At 44.2% G+C, this 22,410-nt stretch overlaps 1 protein-coding gene across 2 annotated transcripts in view; it reads left to right on the top strand.

The window, feature by feature from the left end:
- The window catches only part of LOC121548220 (metallophosphoesterase MPPED2), a 104,494-nt gene that overhangs the window by 13,722 nt on the left and 68,362 nt on the right, over positions 1-22,410 (top strand). For both annotated transcript variants that reach the window (XM_041859622.2, XM_045216178.1), the window contains exon 3: positions 22,106-22,287. In XM_041859622.2, the coding sequence (XP_041715556.2) occupies positions 22,106-22,287 (182 nt within the window). The remainder of the gene's footprint in view (positions 1-22,105; positions 22,288-22,410) is intronic.

Below are 22,410 nucleotides of genomic sequence, written 5' to 3' on the forward strand. Positions count from 1 at the left end.
GATTATATGTAACTCTGTAATATGTGATTATATGTAACTCTGTAATATGTGATTATATGTAACTCTGTAATATGTGATTATATGTAACTCTGTAATATGTGATTATATGTAACTCTGTAATATGTGATTATATGTAACTCTGTAATATAATAGGTGATTAATGTAACTCTGTAATATAATAGGTGATTAATGTAACTCTGTAATATAATAGGTGATTATATGTAACTCTGATATATAATAGGTGATTAATGTAACTCTGTAATAGGTGCCTGGTAGGCAACAGGTGCCTTTTTGATATAATAGAGGAAGCCCCGACCCCAGATGATTGACACCTCCTACTTGTAGCCCAGACGAGTGGGGAGTCCAGGGGTTGTTGACCTCATTGACCCCAACTGGACAGGGGGGGGCCGACCAACGGCTAGACAAGGAGACTACCGCTACGCCCCTCTGAAAAGAACACAATCCCTCCATTCCTCCATCCTTTCATCCCCCTCTCCCTCCCTCCGCTGTGTTGCAGGGTAGACACTCCTAACTCTCCCAGCAGACATAATTGTCACAGATTATCCAATTACCCAGACTGGTTGGAGGAACCTGTGGAGGATAGGCTTTTCTCTTTTTATGTATCACTGCTTCCTACGGCAAGCTCTGAGGAAGTGCTGGGAGAAGAAATGAGGGTGTATGTATAAGCTAAAACTAAATAAATAATTGGTTAACGTAATGATTTATCCATGCATTTTACTATATAAGAAAAAAAGTCTGTTGGAGTCCATTTACATTTGAGTCATTTAGCAGACGCTCTTATCCAGAGCGACTTACAGGAGCAATTAGGGTTAAGTGCCTTGCTCAAGGGCACATCGACAGATTTTTCACCTAGTCAGCTCGGGCCAGTAACCTTTCGGTTACTGGCCCAACGCTCTTAACGGCTAGGCACAGACTGACAGCTCTTAACCGCTATGCATAGACTGACAGCTCTTAACGTCAAGTCATGCAGTACACTAAGCATAGACTGACAGTGCGCAGAGAAATACACACTTTATACCCACAATGTATTACTTCTTGGACAGTTATCAAGAAACAGTGTATATTACAATCAATCAAAGGGAAATGTGGCACCTCCAAAACGGCAAAGTCAACCAGTGCCAAAATCCCTGACCTTCTTATCTGCTTCGAGCTAGGTGTCAGGTCCGGAAGAGCGAGCGATCAGTGAACTTTGACCCACTTTACATGTGTGTTTTTCCAAAAGGCCGCCGAGCCAAGTGTGCTCTGTCAAACAAAATATTCTCCTGCGAACATCAGAGATCTCTCTCCCCCTTGCTTCTCTTTCCTTTCTTCTCTCCCTTTCATTCATTATCTCTCTCTCTCTGTCTCTCTCTCCGTACTATATGACACATGCAACAAATAATGGGGTCTGCTTTCTATCCACAGCTTTTCCACTTTTTTTTTAGAAGCAAGGGGGATTCAGTGTTTCACTCTCTGTGTGCTTTGGCTTAAAGTGGAACTGACAGCGTTTTAACTCCTTTCAGAAATGAAACAAACAGACGATCATAATATCAGTCAAAAATATCAAATTCCCAGTTTATGCTACAAAACCAACTTCATAAAAGGTTTTAAAAATAGGTTCTATTTGACTCAACATTCCATGACATACACTAAGGTATTTATTGTTGGCAGAATAGATGGATGCAGTTCAATGCATGATTAATACACTGCTCAAAAAAATAAAGGGAACACTTAAACAACACAATGTAACTCCAAGTCAATCACACTTCTGTGAAATCAAACTGTCCACTTAGGAAGCAACACTGATTGACAATAAATTGCACATGCTGTTGTGCAAATGGAATAGACAACAGGTGGAAATTATAGGCAATTAGCAAGACACCCCCAATAAAGAAGTGGTTCTGCAGGTGGTGACCACAGACCACTTCTCAGTTCCTATGCTTCCTGGCTGATGTTTTGGTCACTTTTGAATGCTGGCGGTGCTTTCACTCTAGTGGTAGCATGGGACGGAGTCTACAACCCACACAAGTGGCTCAGGTAGTGCAGCTCATCCAGGATGGCACATCAATGCGAGCTGTGGCAAGAAGGTTTGCTGTGTCTGTCAGCGTATTGTCCAGAGCATGGAGGCGCTACCAGGAGACAGGCCAGTACATCAGGAGACGTGGAGGAGGCCGTAGGAGGGCAACAACCCAGCAGCAGGACCGCTACCTCCGCCTTTGTGCAAGGAGGAGCAGGAGGAGCACTGCCAGAGCCCTGCAAAATGACCTCCAGCAGGCCACAAATGTGCATGTGTCTGCTCAAACGGTCAGAAACAGACTCCATGAGGGTGGTATGAGGGCCCGACGTCCACAGGTGGGGGTTGTGCTTACAGCCCAACACCGTGCAGGACGTTTGGCATTTGCCAGAGAACACCAAGATTGGCAAATTCGCCACTGGCGCCCTGTGCTCTTCACAGATGAAAGCAGGTTCACACTGAGCACATGTGATAGACGTGACAGAGTCTGGAGACGCCGTGGAGAACGTTCTGCTGCCTGCAACATCCTCCAGCATGACCGGTTTGGCGGTGTGTCAGTCATGGTGTGGGGTGGCATTTCTTTGGGGGGCCGCACGGCCCTCCATGTGCTCGCCAGAGGTAGCCTGACTGCCATTAGGTACTGAGATGAGATCCTCAGACCCCTTGTGAGACCATATGCTGGTGCGGTTGGCCCTGGGTTCCTCCTAATGCAAGACAATGCTAGACCTCATGTGGCTGGAGTGTGTCAGCAGTTCCTGCAAGAGGAAGGCATTGATGCTATGGACCGCCCGTTCCCCAGACCTGAATCCAATTGAGCACATCTGGGACATCATGTCTCGCTCCATCCACCAACGTTGCACCACAGACTGTCCAGGAGTTGGCGGATGCTTTAGTCCAGGTCTGGGAGGAGATTCCTCAGGAGACCATCCGCCACCTCATCAGGAGCATGCCCAGGCATTGTAGGGAGGTCATACAGGCACGTGGAGGCCACACACACTACTGAGCCTCATTTTGACTTGTTTTAAGGACTTTACATCAAAGTTGGATCAGCCTGTAGTGTGGTTTTCCACTTTAATTTTGAGGGTGACTCCAAATCCAGACCTCCATGGGTTGATACATTTGATTTCCATTGATAATTTTTGTGTGATTTTGTTGTCAGCACATTCAACTATGTAAAGAAAAAAGTATTTAATAAGATTATTTCATTCATTCAGATCTAGGATGTGTTGTTTAAGTGTTCCCTTTATTTTTTTTGAGCAGTGTATAATTCCCCAATACATTTCTTGGTAGTCCAAAAAATATTGCTATCAGGTTGTAAATTACAGCTGGCCTGGTACATTGTTTGCTGCCTCCATTCGGGATGCATTGTTTCAGTTTCAATGACTAAATATTTTGGGGAAAAATTGACAAATGTAACTAAGGCTGGGAATGTCAATAAAATCAAACTAGCAAGGGCAATGATCACAAGTCAGTCATAACGTGGCTAATATGCTAGCGTATCTATTTATGTAGCAAGCTAAAAACACAGAGCCTAATAGCTAGCTAGCTGCTAGGAGGATGCCATGTCATTGGAGTAGGAGGTGAGTGACTGCCTTTTCCCTCTAGTATCGTTTTTCGGTGGCTACACAGCTAGAAATGCACGTGTCCTTTGGTTAGCTAGCTAGCTATGCTGAACGACTATTATCCAGTTAGCATATCTCTTGCTTTCGCAAATTCACTCTGGCTAGCTATCTACTCCGATTTCAGAGAACTCTTGTCTGAGTGTGCCAGAGCGCAGAATAACTGATGAATTTACGAATGTGCAAGACCCGCTGAATATGACCGGTGTCAGTAAACGTAGGCAAAGAGTGAGGTGTTCTCTCATTTGTGTCTGGAAGTAGCTAGCTAGCAAGCTAGCTTGTGTGCTTGGTTGGGACAACGCATGCTTTGGCAGGCAAGCTGCAGAAGGATGAGCAGGCTATTCCCCGTCGTTTATCAGTGCAAATTTGACGGCCAACTAGCTGAAAAGGTTTGAGAGGGTTTATCTAATGTTCCTTCATTCGATTTTAGCGCTTCTTGCTCTGGTTAGCATTAGTTGTTGAGCTTGTTGTTGTTGATGTGTATATAGGGAAAGATAGCCTACCTTTTTATGGTTGTTTGATCAATAGGACTGTACAGTTCCCAAATGTAAGAGGACCCCCGTGGTATTTAGGTACATATTTACAGAAATCCATCCAAGTGTATTTTGTGGCTTTTGCCTAATGCGTTCTAATGATCTAAAGTCGTGCTGTTGCAACTGCCTGTAAACACACAGTCTAGTTCAAAGTGAATGATGGCAGGCCCGTGTGGCAAATGGCTTGTTTGCATATAGGCCTACTGAACCTCTGATTGGCTAAGGCGCACCGGTCTGCACAGTCCTGGACGAGACAGATGTTTTTATTTACTGCAGTGTTTATTCATTGTCCAAACACACGGCCACTTTCCCACTCTATATTGCTATAGAATTTTCACAAATGCCTTAGTATACAGTGGGGAGAACAAGTATTTGATACACTGCCGATTTTGCAGGTTTTCCTACTTACAAAGCATGTAGAGGTCTGTAATTTTTATCATAGGTACACTTCAACTGTGAGAGACGGAATCTAAAACAAAAATCCAGAAAATCACATTGTATGATTTTTAAGTAATTAATTTGCATTTTATTGCAAGTTCTAAGAATTTATGAAAACGTGAAAATGACCATATCTAAGTGCTCGCTTGTCAGAAAATGTAAAAAAAAAAAAGTGTAATATTCTTCCTGGGGATGTATATGAAGATTTGAATAAGGTTTCATGTTGCTAAAATGCTGTCAGTTCCACTTGAACCAATAAGCCAATATTGTGGTGTGTTATAGAAACCTTTTACAGTTTTTCTCCATTGGTTTGGCTCATTTCTTGAAACAGAAATTACATTCTCAAAACTACATGGACAAACCTCCAAACCACTTGGCAATTGTTCACAACAGAATTGAATTTCTCATTCATTTAATCAAATTGCAAATGTCTAAGTACATGTCTCAATGTCTCAGTACATCTTTGCAAATGATTAAGTACAGGTAGCCTACATTTAGCACAATTTCCAAGTGAATAGATCTTGTTGATCTAAACTGATTGTTGATTCTCAGTCTAATGGTTGTTCGCTCCAAAACGTGTCAGCGTCATTTCATTGTATAAGTCATCACATGCACAATAGTCTGTTCAATTGTCAAAATTAGTCAAGAACATAATACCATGAATACCATATATGAATCCCTTGGAACATTTGATAAATTTATTACAGCAATTGACAGTCAGGTGAAACTAGAACTTGACTAACGAAGGAGGAGTTTCACACATCTCAGATGACCAATCAAACAGTATGTTTAGTTACCTGACAGGTGCTGTCCATGACTGTGAATGCTGCCAAACATGTATGTAAAGAGCTTGACCATGCAGGACCAGTACAATTTCTGAACATGGAGGCACCTGGCCAAGTAAATGAACAAGGGCAACTGCCTGCTCGAGGAAGAGGAAGAAGAAGAAGAGGAGGAGGAGGAGTAAGGGTGCGTGGTGGTGGAATAGGGGGAAGAGGCCGAGGAGCACGAAGACACCATGCTGTCCCGGATGAAATTCGGGCCACAATTATAGACCATGTCATCAACCATGTCCTCACAATGGCGGAGGCAGGTCGCCGAGTGCAGCCTAATGTGCCTCGCTCAACAGTCTCCTCCATCATCCAAACCTTTCGCAGGGAAAACAGGTATGTAGTCAGTCAATGATGGAATTATATGTTGTATAGGACAGGACACTGTGCATAGAGCAAGAAATATATTTATTTACATATTTACCTATTCATTTAGTGTGTGTGTGTGATAGGCCTACAGTAATATCTTACCTCAATGGGATGTTATGATACTAAAAATGACAAGAAAAACATTGGAGAAAATAAACTATGGAATAGTTTATTTTCTACAGTATTGATGATACAGTTTACAGTAGTATTCCAGTCACTGTGCAGTGATGCATTAGAATTGTGGTAAAGTTACTGTAAGTAAAACAACAATACAATTACATAGGTAACTCATTCTGTAAGGAATACATAAGGTATACATTACGAATGGAGTGTTGTCCTTTGACTTCTATATCTAGGATTGGACGACAACCTTGCACAGGTGGCAGAGGAAAACTTCTCAATGAACAACAAGAACAAGAGATCTGTAACATGGTGATGGCAAATAATGCCATCACATTGAGACAGATCCGCGCTGCAATCCTACAAGACAATGCCATATTCCAAAATGTCAACTCTATAAGCATCTCCACAATAGACCGGATATTGAAGAAGCATCAGATGACAATGAAGCAAATTTACAGGGTACCATTTGAGAGGAACTCTGATAGAGTGAAAGAGCTGCGGTACCAGTATGTACATGTAAGTCAGTTACTGGTTGTCCATCATTATAACATTTTTACAATTAAGCAGTGGTTCCCAAACTTTTTTGGCTTCAGTACCCACTTTACCTGATTTGTGTATCCAGGTAATCCAGGTATGGAAGTATTTGATTTATCTGACTTCAACATTTCGCCTAAAAACTGCAGCTTACTGTATGATGCAATTATCATTATAATCCTTATTTTGAAGAATATAACATACAATAAGAAAAGGGGTCAAAGAGCTGCAATTAGTGCCTCCCATGTAAATCTATCTAATACTGTGGGTTTTACTGTAACATTTCAGTAAGTCTAGTCATTGATGATTTCCCCCCCTCCCCTTTCTGTCAAATACCCCCTGTAGTACCTCTGCATAGGGGTACATGTACCCCAGGTTTGGAACCACTGGAGTAGTGGCCAGTAGTATATTGAACTTGTGGAGAACATAGAACATTCCTATGTAATTGTCTGTAACTGTAGTGTATGACTCTTCTGTATGACTGATTTGATGTTTTCTTTTTTTACGCTATTGTAGAGAATAATGGCATTGGAAGGAAACGAGACCCATCACATCCTCGTGTTTGTGGATGAAGCTGGCTTCAACCTGGCCAAGGGCCGAAGACGTGGCCGTAATATTATTGGCCACCGGGCCATGGTGGATGTCCCAGGCCAGCGAGGGGGCAATATAACTATGTGTGCTGCCATATCGGAGAATGGTGTGGCCACTCACATCCCCAGTCTTGGCCCATACAATACACAGAAGCTCCTCATCTTCTTGGACCGCCTTCATGTTGATTTGATCCCTGAAAATGAGAGCGGTCTCGTAGGGCCTCACCTACCACAATATGTCATTGTATGGGACAATGTGAATTTCCACCGTGGCCCGCTCATCAGGGCCTGGTTCACTACTCATCCAAGGATGGTCATGGTGTTCCTACCACCTTACTCTCCTTTCCTCAATCCTATTGAGGAGTATTTCTCCGCTTGGAGGTGGAGAGTGTATGAGCATCGGGCTCAAGATCAGAGGTCCCTGCTCCATGCAATGGACGCTGCGTGTGAGGATATTACAGGAGATCAGTGTAGGGGATGGTTGCGACATGCACGCCGTTTCTTCCCTCGTTGCATCGCAAGGGAGAATATACGCTGTGATGTGGACGAGAATCTGTGGCCAGACAGACAGCAGCGTGTGGATGGCCAGGAGGGTGAGGACAGCGACCAGTGAAGAACTGTTAGTTGTGAAACTCCAGCTTTATTTACAGCACTGTAGGCTGCATATAATTTTCATTGTTTTTTGTTTGTGTGTTTATATTACAGTATATTATGCTGTATACATTTTCTTTTTACTCTGATGTATGGAAGTTACTTTATGTGTGTGAATGATAATGGTTACAATTTCCTTGGCAGTATGAGTGCAATGTGTGATGTCAAACCTTGGAGGCTACTCTTACCCTAAAATCCTATTTATTTTTTTCAGTTTTATACACAATTGTATTCTGTTAGCTAGACAAAAAACAGTACAGTAACCATTGTCAATGAAGGACTGGGCTAAGACTGAAAGGTGGACATGAGGGATATTTCAATGGTCCTCTGCCATAGTGACAAAACATCTAAACATTTTGACTTGCAGTGCTTACACAATGCCAAAGGGACGAAGCATTTTGGGGGCACTGACTGTTTAAATGAGAAGGAAATTTAGTTTTGACACATGCGTGAACTGTTTTGGGAGAGGTATGAGCTTTTGCAGGTGAACCATGGTGTTGTGCCGAACCATCCACGTTATTTTGGCTAAAGCACCAAGAGTGTTGAGAACGTCCGGTCTGTTTCAAGAAATGAGCCAAAGCAATTGAGAAGGATCTTTGCCATTTTCGTGGCACTGACTCCTTATATGGGAAAGGAATTTAGTTTTGAAGCATGAGTGAACAGTTTTAGGAGAGATATGAGCTTTTGCAAGTGAGCTATAGTGTTGTGCTGAACTGTAAGACTGTTTTGCCAAATGATCTTAGAGTTTTGAGAATGTAATTTCTGTTTCAAGAAATGAGCCAAACCAATGGAGAAAAACTGTAATAAGAGGTGTTTTACTTTGTGTTAGACAGATATCTAGTTTCAGTTTTAGTGGTGTAAGAGCTTTTTCAATTACACACACACATACACACATACACACATATACACAGACACACATACACAGACACACATACAGTGAGGGAAAAAAGTATTTGATCCCCTGCTGATTTTGTACGTTTGCCCACTGACAAAGAAATGATCAGTCTATAATTTTAATGGTAGGTTTATTTGAACAGTGAGAGACAGAATAACAACAAAAAAATCCAGAAAAATGCATGTCAAAAATGTTATAAATTGATTTGCATTTTAATGAGGGAAATAAGTATTTGACCCCCTCTCAATCAGATAGATTTCTGGCTCCCAGGTGTCTTTTAAACAGGTAACGAGCTGAGATTAGGAGCACACTCTTAAAGGGAGTGCTCCTAATCTCAGCTTGTTACCTGTATAAAATACACCTGTCCACAGAAGCAATCAATCAATCAGATTCCGAACTCTCCACCATGGCCAAGACCAAAGAGCTCGCCAAGGATGTCAGGGACAAGATTGTAGACCTACACAAGGCTGGAATGGGCTACAAGACCATCGCCAAGCAGCTTGGTGAGAAGGTGACAACAGTTGGTGCCATTATTCGCAAATGGAAGAAACACAAAAGAACTGTCAATCTCCCTCGGTATGGGGCTCCATGCAAGATCTCACCTTGTGGAGTTGCAATGATCATGAGAACATTGAGGAATCAGCCCAGAACTACACGGGAGGATCTTGTCAATGATCTCAAGGCAGCTGGGACCATAGTCACCAAGAAAACAATTGGTAACACACTACGCCGTGAAGGACTGAAATCTTGCAGCGCCCGCAAGGTCCCCCTGCTCAAGAAAGCACATCTACAGGGCCGTCTGAAGTTTGCCAATGAACATCTGAATGATTCAGAGGAGAACTGGGTGAAAGTGTTGTGGTCAGATGAGACCAAAATTGAGCTCTTTGGCATCAACTCAACTCGCCGTGTTTGGAGGAGGAGGAATGCTGCCTATGACCCCAAGAACACCATCCCCACGGTCAAACATGGAGGTGGAAACATTATGCTTTGGGGGTGTTTTTCTGCTAAGGGGACAGGACAACTTCACCGCATCAAAGGTACGATGGACGGCGCCATGTACCGTCAAATCTTGGTTGAGAACCTCCTTCCCTCAGCCAGGGCATTGAAAATGGGTCGTGGATGGGTATTCCAGCATGACAATGACCCAAAACACACGGCCAAGGCAACAAAGGAGTGGCTCAAGAAGAAGCACATTAAGGTCCTGGAGTGGCCTAGCCAGTCTCCAGACCATAATCCCATAGAACATCTGTGGAGGGAGCTCAAGGTTCGAGTTGCCAAACGTCAGCCTCGAAACCTTAATGACTTGGAGAAGATCTGCAAAGAGGAGTGGGACAAAATCCCTCCTGAGATGTGTGCAAACCTGGTGGCCAACTACAAGAAACGTCTGACCTCTGTGATTGCCAACAAGGGTTTTGCCACAAAGTACTAAGTCATGTTTTGCAGAGGGGTCAAATACTTATTTCCCACATTAAAATGCAAATCAATTTATAACATTTTTGACATGCATTTTTCTAGATTTTTTTGTTGTTATTCTGTCTCTCACTGTTCAAATAAACCTACCATTAAAATTATAAACTGATCATGTCTTTGTCAGTGGGCAAACGTACAAAATCAGCAGGGGATCAAATACTTTTTTCCCTCACTGTACATACACACACACACACAGATATTTCTGTTTCAGTGTGTATTTAAGTCACTTCTACAGTACTGAGTATTACCGCTACAGTGATAAAGTCCCCTGTAGCTCAGTTGGTAGAGCATGGCGCTTGCAACGCCAGGGTTGTGGGTTCGTTTCCCACGGGGGGCCAGTATGAAAATGAATGCACTCACTAACTGTAAGTCGCTCTGGATAAGAGCGTCTGCTAAATGACTAAAATGTAAATAAAAACCGAATACAAATTTTAATTGAAGTTTATAGGTGATGTACACAGGTTTGCAGGTGCAGTGAAATGCTTGTTTCTAGCTCCAACAGTGCAGTAATAATACCTAGCAATACAAAACAATACACATAATCCAAAAAGTACAAATCAAGAAATATCAGAACAAGCAATGTCAGAGTCCGGAATATACTGTGTATATATATATATATATATATATACAGTACAAGTCAAAAATTTGGACACACCTACTCAAGGGGTTTTTCTTTATTTTTACTATTTTCTACATTGTAGAATAATAGTGAAGACATCAAAACTATGAAATAACACATATGGAATCATGTAGTAACCATAAAAGTGTTAAACAAATCAAAATATATTTTATATTTGAGATTCTTCAAATAGCCACTCTTTGCCTTGATGACAGCTTTGCACACTCTTGCCTCACAGGTCCTCAACTGGCAGCTTCATTAAATAGTACCCGCAAAACACCAGTCTCAACGTCAACAGTGAAGAGGCGACTCCGGGATGCTGACCTTCTAGGCAGAGTTGCAAAGAAAAACCCATATCTCAGACTGGCCAATAAAAAGCAAAGATTAAGATGGGAAAAATAACACAGACACTGGACAGAGGAAGATTGGAAAAAAGTGTTATGGACAGACGAATCGAAGTTTGAGGTGTTCGGATCACAAAGAAGGACATTTGTGAGACGCAGACCAAATGAAAAGATGCTGGAGGAGTACTTGATGCCATCTGTCAAGCATAGTGGAGGCAATGTGATGGTCTGGTGGTATAAAGTGGGAGATTTGTGCAGGGTAAAAGGAATGTTGAAGAAGGAAGGCTATCACTCCATTTTGCAACGCCATGCCGTACCCTGTGGACGGCGCTTGATTGGAGCCAATTTCCTCCTACAACAGGACAATGACCCAAAGCACAGCTCCAAACTATGCAATAACTATTTAGGGAAGAAGCAGTCAGCTGGTATTCTGTCTCAACCCTATTGAGCTGTTCTGGGAGCAGCTTGACCGTATGGTACGTAAGAAGTGCCCATCAAGCCATTCCAACTTGTGGGAGGTGCTTCAGGAAGCATGGGGTGAAATCTGTTCAGATTACCTGAACAAATTGACAACTAGGATGCCAAAGGTCTGCAAGGCTGTAATTGCTGCAAATGGAGGATTCTTTGATGAAAGCAAAGTTTGAAGGACACACATTATTATTTATATTAAAAATCATTATTTCTAACCTTGTCAATGACTACATTTCCTATGCATTTAGCTATATTTCCTATTCAAACTCATTTCATGTATGTTTTCATGGAAAACAAGGACATTTCTAAGTGAACGGTAGTGTGTGTGTGTATATATATATATCTATCTGTCTATACACACATATATATACATATATATGTGTGTATAGACAGTATGGACAGTATATGAATAGAATAGGTGTGTATAGCAGTAATTCTATATATGATGAGCCATGACTAGAATACAGTAGATACATATAAAGTGGTTAAAACAGTATGTAAACTTTATTACAGTGACCAGTGTTTAATGACTCTATGTACATAGGGCAGCAGTCTCTAAGGTGCAGGGTAGAGTACTGGGTAGTAGCTGGCTAGTAACAGTGAATAAGGTTCAGGGCAGGGTACTGGGCGGAGGCCAGCTAGTAACAGTGAATAAGGTTCAGGGCAGGGTACTGGGCGGAGGCCAGCTAGTTACAGTGAATAAGGTTCAGGGCAGGGTACTGGGTGGAGGCCGGCTAGTAACAGTGAATAAGGTTCAGGGCAGGGTACTGGGAGGAGGCTGGCTAGTAACAGTGAATAAGGTTCAGGGCAGGGTACTGGGAGGAGGCCAGCTAGTAACAGTGAATAAGGTTCAGGGCAGGGTACTGGGCGGAGGCCAGCTAGTAACAGTGAATAAGGTTCAGGGCAGGGTACTGGGTGGAGGCCAGCTAGTAACAGTGAATAAGGTTCAGGGCAGGGTACTGGGTGGAGGCCAGCTAGTAACAGTGAATAAGGTTCAGGGCAGGGTACTGGGTGGAGGCCAGCTAGTAACAGTGAATAAGGTTCAGGGCAGGGTACTGGGTGGAGGCCAGCTAGTAACAGTGAATAAGGTTCAGGGCAGGGTACTGGGCGGAGGCCAGCTAGTAACAGTGAATAAGGTTCAGGGCAGGGTACTGGGCGGAGGCCAGCTAGTAACAGTGAATAAGGTTCAGGGCAGGGTACTGGGCGGAGGCCAGCTAGTAACAGTGAATAAGGTTCAGGGCAGGGTACTGGGCGGAGGCCAGCTAGTAACAGTGAATAAGGTTCAGGGCAGGGTACTGGGCGGAGGCCAGCTAGTAACAGTGAATAAGGTTCAGGGCAGGGTACTGGGCGGAGGCCAGCTAGTAACAGTGAATAAGGTTCAGGGCAGGGTACTGGGCGGAGGCCAGCTAGTAACAGTGAATAAGGTTCAGGGCAGGGTACTGGGCGGAGGCCAGCTAGTAACAGTGAATAAGGTTCAGGGCAGGGTACTGGGCGGAGGCCAGCTAGTAACAGTGAATAAGGTTCAGGGCAGGGTACTGGGCGGAGGCCAGCTAGTAACAGTGAATAAGGTTCAGGGCAGGGTACTGGGCGGAGGCCAGCTAGTAACAGTGAATAAGGTTCAGGGCAGGGTACTGGGCGGAGGCCAGCTAGTAACAGTGAATAAGGTTCAGGGCAGGGTACTGGGCGGAGGCCAGCTAGTAACAGTGAATAAGGTTCAGGGCAGGGTACTGGGCGGAGGCCAGCTAGTAACAGTGAATAAGGTTCAGGGCAGGGTACTGGGCGGAGGCCAGCTAGTAACAGTGAATAAGGTTCAGGGCAGGGTACTGGGCGGAGGCCAGCTAGTAACAGTGAATAAGGTTCAGGGCAGGGTTCTGGGCGGAGGCCAGCTAGTAACTGTGAATAAGGTTTAGGGCAGGGTTCTGGGCGGAGGCCAGCTAGTAACAGTGAATAAGGTTCAGGGCAGGGTACTGGGCGGAGGCCAGCTAGTAACAGTGAATAAGGTTCAGGGCAGGGTACTGGGCGGAGACTGGCTAGTGGTGACTAACAGTTTAGTGACTAAACGGTTAGTGGACTGTTTAATAGTAGATTTCAGACTGTGCTCTGCTCTACGGTGGTATTACCCTTCTACTCATCCCCTAGCTTTATCTTTCATTCTCCCTCTCTGTGTTTCACTCTCATTTTGTTTTAAATCAGGGCTAATTTACCTCTGTGGTTTTACGAGTTTCCCATACTGTCAGTGGGCTACTTTACCTCTGTGGTTTTACGAGTTTCCCATACTGTCAGTGGGCTACTTTACCTCTGTGGTTTTACGAGTTTCCCATACTGTCAGTGGGCTACTTTACCTCTGTGGTTTTACGAGTTTCCCATACTGTCAGTGGGCTACTTTACCTCTGTGGTTTTACGAGTTTCCCATACTGTCAGTGGGCTACTTTACCTCTGTGGTTTTACGAGTTTCCCATACTGTCAGTGGGCTACTTTACCTCTGTGGTTTTACGAGTTTCCCATACTGTCAGTGGGCTACTTTACCTCTGTGGTTTTACGAGTTTCCCATACTGTCAGTGGGCTACTTTACCTCTGTGGTTTTACGAGTTTCCCATACTGTCAGTGGTTTGATATAATCCTGCTGTTTCAAAGCAGTGATCTACAACAGTGTTTCCAAAACTGTGGGCCCCCCCAAAACATGTTTCCTCTTGAAAGTTGCATTAGTGGAATGCTCAAGTTGAAATGTTAAAATGTGGGTAGTGCATCATCAGTTTTCCCTCTTGTCAGACCTTAGAGAGCTCTTTATAGAAGATCAACTAGCCCATATCAGCTAACGTGTTTTAGCTAGGTGTTTTGATGGAAGGGGGGCCCGAGTGAAAACGTTTGGGGACCACTGATCTACAGTAGGATTCCTCTTCCCATTCCTGTGCGTTACCTCAGTTCAAAGGAGGACAGTCAGCAAATAAGGACAACTATGTTTCGGATTAGAAAATACTGCCACTGCTTTTGTTTTGCCTCCCATGTATATTAATGATATACTGCATGCTAACTGACTAGGCCTACATACTGAGCATGTATATTAATGATATACTGCATGCTAACTGGCTAGGCCTACGTACTGAGTATGTATACTGAACAAACATATCAACGCAACATGCAACAATTTCAAAGATTTCACTGAGTTACAGTTCATATAAGGAAATCAGTCAATTGAAATACATTCATTAGGCCCTAATCTATGGATTTCACATGACTGGGAATACAGATATGCATCTGTTGGTCACCGATACCTTAAAAAAGGTAGGGGCGTGGATCAGAAAACCATTCAGTATCTGGTAACCACCATTTGCCTCATGCAGCGCGAGACATCTCCTTTGCATAGAGTTGATCAGGCTGTTGATTGTGGCCTGAGGAATGTTGTCCCACTCCTCTTCAATGGCTGTGTGAAGTTGCTGGATATTGGCGGGAACTGGAACATGCTGTCGTACACTTCTAACCAGATCATCCCAAACATGCTCAATGGGTGACATGTCTGGTGAGTATGCAGGCCATGGAAGAACTGGGACATTTTCAGCTTCCAGGAATTGTGTACAGATCCTTGCGACATGAGGCCGTGCATTACCATGCTGAAACATCGGGTGATTGTGGCGGATGAATGGCACGGCAATGGGCCTCAAGATCTCGTCATGGTATCTCTGCATTAAAATTTTCATTGATAAAATTCAATTGTGTTCGTTGTCGGTAGCTTATGCCTGCCCATACCATAACCCCACCGCTGTCCACAATGTTGACATCAGCAAACCACTCGCCCACACAACGCCATACACATGGTATGCGGTTGTGAGGCCGGTTGGATGCACTGCCAAATACTCTAAAATGACGTTGGAGGCGGCTTATGGTAGAAAAATGTACATAAAATTATTTTGCAACAGCTCTGGTGGACATTCCTGCAGTCAGCATGCCAATTTCACACTCCCTCAAAACTTGAGACATCTGCGGCATTGTGTTGTGTGACAAAACTGCACATTTTAGTGGCCTTTTATTGTCCCCACTACAAGGTCCACCGGTGTAATGATCATGCTGTTTAATCAGCTTCTTGATATGCCACACCTGTCAGGTGGATGGATTATCTTGGCAAAGGAGAAATGCTCACTAACAGGGATGTAAACAAATTTGTGCACAACATTTCAGAGAAATACGTTTTTTGTGCATATGGAAGATTTCTATATGGAAGATTTCTGGGATCTTTTATTTCAGCTCATGAAACATGGGACCAACACTTTACATGTTGCGTTTATATATTTGTTCAGTGTATATTGATGACATACTGCATGCTAACTAGATAGGCCTACATACTGAGTATATATATTATTAACATACTGCATGCTAACTAGATAGGCCTACATACTGAGTATATATATTATTAACATACTGCATGCTAACTGTGTGTGTGTGTGTGTGTGTGTGTGTGTGTGTGTGTGTAACGTCTCCTAAATTAATATAGTGTTATAGTGTTGGTTCTGAGGCTTGGCATGGCCTGCTCTAATTGATAGGGGCTGCAGGTATTTATTTTCATTCTGTGGGTGGATTAAATCTCAAAGGAGAAGAGATGGCTTTTCTCCTCTCTTTATTTCGGTACGTGCCAGTCTACCCTCGTCTTTGTGTGTGTGTGTGTGTGTGTTTGTGTGAGTGTGGGTGTGTGGTTGTGTGTGTGTTTGTGTGAGAGGGTGGGTGCGTGATTCTTTATCTTAGCATAACTGTAAATGGAATGGATCTGAAGGCATAGAGATATGGTTGGCAAGCATAGCATGTCATGGCTGTACTAGGGTCCTGTTAGCAGTTTATATATGTGGGTCTGTGTGTGTGTGTGTGTGTGTGTGTGTGTGTGTGTGTGTGTGTGTGTGTGTGTGTGTGTGTGTGTGTGTGTGTGTGTGTGTGTGTGTGTGTGTGTGTGTGTGTGTGTGTGTGTGTGTGTGTGTGTGTGTGTTGGCGACAGGGTTCTGCACCAATGCCTCTTCCATAACTAGAACTGTCGAATCCTCTAAAGCTCCAGGACGTCTCGGCCACAGTGGACCAAATCTAATCAGTTACACTGCCGTGTGTGTGTGGGTGTGTGTGCATGCTGTTTCTGTGTGTCCATGTTTTATTTACTGCACCCCGGTCAATAGCAAATATTGTTTTCTCCGCTGCTACGTTTTCATTTAATTTTCTTTCCTATCTCGATTTAGTGAGTTTGAGTTGAGCAGCTGGTCACAGATAGGTCTGGACCTACAGTCAGCCTCTCCACACCAGGGAGATAGATAGGTCTGGACCTACAGTCAGCCTCTCCACCCCAGGGAGATAGATAGGTCTGGACCTACAGTCAGCCTCTCCACACCAGGGAGATAGATAGGTCTGGACCTACAGTCAGCCTCTCCACACCAGGGAGATAGATAGGTCTGGACCTACAGTCAGCCTCTCCACCCCAGGGAGATAGATAGGTCTGGACCTACAGTCAGCCTCTCAACACCAGGGAGATAGATAGGTCTGGACCTACAGTCAGCCTCTCAACACCAGGGAGATAGATAGGTCTGGACCTACAGTCAGCCTCTCAACACTAGGGAGATAGATAGGTCTGGACCTACAGTCAGCCTCTCCACACCAGGGAGATAGATAGGTCTGGACCTACAGTCAGCCTATCAACACCAGGGAGATAGATAGGTCTGGACCTACAGTCAGCCTATCAACACCAGGGAGATAGATAGGTCTGGACCTACAGTCAGCCTCTCCACACCAGGGAGATAGATAGGTCTGGACCTACAGTCAGCCTCTCAACACCAGGGAGATAGATAGGTCTGGACCTACAGTCAGCCTCTCCACCCCAGGGAGATAGATAGGTCTGGACCTACAGTCAGCCTCTCAACACCAGGGAGATAGATAGGTCTGGACCTACAGTCAGCCTCTCCACACCAGGGAGATAGATAGGTCTGGACCTACAGTCAGCCTCTCCACACCAGGGAGATAGATAGGTCTGGACCTACAGTCAGCCTCTCAACACCAGGGAGATAGATAGGTCTGGACCTACAGTCAGCCTCTCCACCCCAGGGAGATAGTTAGGTCTGGACCTACAGTCAGCCTCTCAACACCAGGGAGATAGATAGGTCTGGACCTACAGTCAGCCTCTCCACACCAGGGAGATAGATAGGTCTGGACCTACAGTCAGCCTCTCCACACCAGGGAGATAGATAGGTCTGGACCTACAGTCAGCCTCTCCACCCCAGGGAGATAGATAGGTCTGGACCTACAGTCAGCCTATCAACACCAGGGAGATAGATAGGTCTGGACCTACAGTCAGCCTCTCCACACCAGGGAGATAGATAGGTCTGGACCTACAGTCAGCCTCTCAACACCAGGGAGATAGATAGGTCTGGACCTACAGTCAGCCTCTCAACACCAGGGAGATAGATAGGTCTGGACCTACAGTCAGCCTCTCCACCCCAGGGGAGATAGATAGGTCTGGACCTACAGTCAGCCTCTCAACACCAGGGGAGATAGATAGGTCTGGACCTACAGTCAGCCTCTCAACACCAGGGAGATAGATAGGTCTGGACCTACAGTCAGCCTCTCCACCCCAGGGAGATAGATAGGTCTGGACCTACAGTCAGCCTCTCAACACCAGGGAGATAGATAGGTCTGGACCTACAGTCAGCCTCTCCACACCAGGGAGATAGATAGGTCTGGACCTACAGTCAGCCTCTCCACACCAGGGAGATAGATAGGTCTGGACCTACAGTCAGCCTCCATATGGCCCTGCTTTTAAATTCCCAAAGATATTTCCCGGCGTTAGGCTACTGAGGCAGCATGTTAGGCTGCACCAACATGTTTATAAAGGCTACTGAGAAAACATGTTAGGCTGCACCAACATGTTTATAAAGGCTACTGAGGAAGCATGTTAGGCTGCACCAACATGTTTATAAAGGCTACTGAGGCAGCATGTTAGGCTGCACCAACATGTTTATAAAGGCTACTGAGGAAGCATGCTAGGCTGCACCAACATGTTTATAAAGGCTACTGAGGCAGCATGTTAGGCTGCACCAACATGTTTATAGGCACTGAGAAAACATGTTAGGCTGCACCAACATGTTTATAAAGGCTACTGAGGCAGCATGTTAGGCTGCACCAACATGTTTATAAAGGCTACTGAGGCAGCATGTTAGGCTGCACCAACATGTTTATAAAGGCTACTGAGAAAACATGTTAGGCTGCACCAACATGTTTATAAAGGCTACTGAGAAAACATGTTAGGCTGTACCAACATGTTTATAAAGGCTACTGAGAAAACATGTTAGGCTGCACCAACTTGTTTATAAAGGCTACTGAGAAAGCATGTTAGGCTGCACCAACATGTTTATAAAGGCTACTGAGGCAGCATGTTAGGCTGCACCAACATGTTTATAAAGGCTACTGAGACAGCATGTTAGGCTGCACCAACATGTTTATAAAGGCTACTGAGGCAGCATGTTAGGCTGCACCAACATGTTTATAAAGGCTACTGAGGCAGCATGCTAGGCTGCACCAACATGTTTATAAAGGCTACTGAGGAAGCATGTTAGGCTGCACCAACATGTTTATAAAGGCTACTGAGAAAACATGTTAGGCTGCACCAACATGTTTATAAAGGCTACTGAGGCAGCATGTTAGGCTGCACCAACATGTTTAATAAGGCTACTGAGGCAGCATGTTAGGCTGCACCAACATGTTTATAAAGGCTACTGAGGCAGCATGTTAGGCTGCACCAACATGTTTATAAAGGCTACTGAGAAAACATGTTAGGCTGCACCAACATGTTTATAAAGGCTACTGAGGCAGCATGTTAGGCTGCACCAACATGTTTATAAAGGCTACTGAGGCAGCATGTTAGGCTGCACCAACATGTTTATAAATGCTACTGAGAAAACATGTTAGGCTGCACCAACATGTTTATAAAGGCTACTGAGAAAACATGTTAGGCTGCACCAACATGTTTATAAAGGCGACTGAGAAAACATGTTAGGCTGCACTAACATGTTTATAAAGGCTACTGAGGCAGCATGTTAGGCTGCACCAACATGTTTATAAAGGCTACTGAGTCAACATGTTAGGCTGCACCAACATGTTTATAAAGGCTACTGAGGCAGCATGTTAGGCTGCACCAACATGTTTATAAAGGCTACTGAGGCAGCATGCTAGGCTGCACCAACATGTTTATAAATGCTACTGAGAAAACATGTTAGGCTGCACCAACATGTTTATAAAGGCTACTGAGGAAGCATGTTAGGCTGCACCAACATGTTTATAAAGGCTACTGAGGCAGCATGTTAGGCTGCACCAACATGTTTATAAAGGCTACTGAGGCAGCATGTTAGGCTGCACCAACATGTTTATAAAGGCTACTGAGAAAACATGTTAGGCTGCACCAACATGTTTATAAAGGCTACTGAGGCAGCATGTTAGGCTGCACCAACATGTTTATAAAGGCTACTGAGGCAGCATGTTAGGCTGCACCAACATGTTTATAAAGGCTACTGAGAAAACATGTTAGGCTGCACCAACATGTTTATAAAGGCTACTGAGGCAGCATGTTAGGCTGCACCAACATGTTTATAAAGGCTACTGAGAAAACATGTTAGGCTGCACCAACATGTTTATAAAGGCTACTGAGACAGCATGTTAGGCTGCACCAACTTGTTTATAAAGGCTACTGAGGCAGCATGTTAGGCTGCACCAACATGTTTATAAAGGCTACTGAGGCAGCATGTTAGGCTGCACCAACATGTTTATAAAGGCTACTGAGAAAGCATGTTAGGCTGCACCAACATGTTTATAAAGGCTACTGAGGCAGCATGTTAGGCTGCACCAACATGTTTATAAAGGCTGCTGAGGCAGCATGTTAGGCTGCACCAACATGTTTATAAAGGCTACTGAGGCAGCATGTTAGGCTGCACCAACATGTTTATAAAGGCTAGATGCTTTTCTAGGCAGTGGGTTACAGAGCCAGAATGAGTACCTTCCTGCCTAAGACATGGAGGAAACCCTGCCTGCCTGGCCTCACATGCTGTAGGCAAACAGGCCCCCGACCCAAATCACTGCATGGATGAAAGGTTCTTCTGAAAAGGAGAGAGAGCACCATCTTTGCCTTATAAGACGAACCCATATCTGGGGATCTGCACTGCAGAGCATTTGGGAGCCTTATTAGTGAAGCAATTTAAATTTCAGACAGATTTTTGAAGAGGTTTTTCTTTGTTCCGTAATGTCTTTCACTCCCATTTCTGTTAATGATGTGTGTGTGTGTGTGTGTGTGTGTGTGTGTGTGTGTGTGTGTGTGTGTGTGTGTGTGTGTTTGAGAGAATGGGTGAGAATGGGTGTCGACTGTGTGGACTCAAATTATATATTCTGTGCGCGCACATTTTACATTTTATTTTGTGTGCGTGCACGTGTGTGTGTGTGCTTGTCAGGTTTGTGGGAGACAGATGTGTTGATTATGGGGCTGATGTTGTCTGTAGAGTGACATCTCATCTCCTAATGAAATAATGGCCTATTGGCAGAGTGTGGGGGATTGCACATTGCTGACTTCAATTACTGACAAGATTTTCTCTCCCTCCTTTCAAACGCTCTCTCTATCCTTTTTCTTCCTTTTATAGCAGACATAAATAAAAGGATGCCCAGGCGAGACCAGGGTCTAAGTGATTTTTCTTTTCACAAATGGACAGAAAAATACAGTTTTTAATTTAACACCCTTTCCCCAATTTGCCAGCAAAAATAATCAGCCTTTTTTCTGGAAGGTTTTTCCTGACTACTGGTAAAAAAAAAAATATCCTTTAAACTTTTTCTCAAATAAATGTGGCTTCTTTTTCCATCACATAAATTATGTTGAAATAACGTGATTTAGCTGCTCCAATTGATGCCATCTTCAACTACAGATGACTCCTATAATCATTTTATTTTATGCTTCACGCAAAGTCAAGCTACTAAAAGCTACTCTGTTGGGGAGTTTGTGAAAATCGAGACACAGAATCATTTATTTTCTCCATTATCAAAAAAACAAAAAAGTCTCCAAAATCCATCATTTTCTCATGTTAAAAGAACAAAGAGGGGCTGACCGTGTTCGTCCTGCTTTCAGTATGTTTCCATCCTGGTCTCTTCCAGTAGAACCCTAGTCCTTGACCCTTGACCTGCAGTGGACTTGGGAGGATAACAGTGTTTAAAGTTGGACCTGAGTGAAAGCAGTTTGTGAACCTGAATGAAAGCAGTGTCTGAGACAGGATGTGTCTCTGAGGAATACATCTACTGTAGGACAGGATGTGTCTCTGAGTACAGCTACTGTAGGACAGGTTGTGTCTCTGAGTACAGCTACTGTAGGACAGGATGTGTCTCTGAGTACAGCTACTGTAGGACAGGATGTGTCTCTGAGTACAGCTACTGTAGGACAGGGGGTGTCTCTGAGTACAGCTCTATTCTCTTTATTTTCTCTCTCATATTTATTTTCTCTGTTTCCTTCTTTCTCCCCCTTTTTTTACGGACTTCCTTTCTCTCTTTCTCGTCCCTCTTTCATCTCTCCTCCCTTTTCTCCCTCTCTCTCTCTCTCTCTCTCTCTCTCTCTCTCAGGGTGGACCCTACCCCGTATGACACTCCTAAGCCAGCAGGACACACGCGGTTTGTGTGTGTGTCGGACACACACTCCCGTACAGATGGGATCCAGATGCCCTATGGTGACGTGCTGCTCCACACGGGAGACTTCACTGAGCTGGGCCTGCCCTCTGAGGTCAAGAAGTTCAACGACTGGCTAGGTACAGGACACACACACACAACACACACACACACACACACACACACACACACAGAGAGAAGCATACAAAACCCACATTCCCAAGGGGACGTTTTCACACATATTTATACACACATACACACAC

This window comes from Coregonus clupeaformis, unplaced genomic scaffold, assembly GCF_020615455.1.
Source record: "Coregonus clupeaformis isolate EN_2021a unplaced genomic scaffold, ASM2061545v1 scaf0626, whole genome shotgun sequence".
Taxonomy (NCBI): domain Eukaryota; kingdom Metazoa; phylum Chordata; class Actinopteri; order Salmoniformes; family Salmonidae; genus Coregonus; species Coregonus clupeaformis.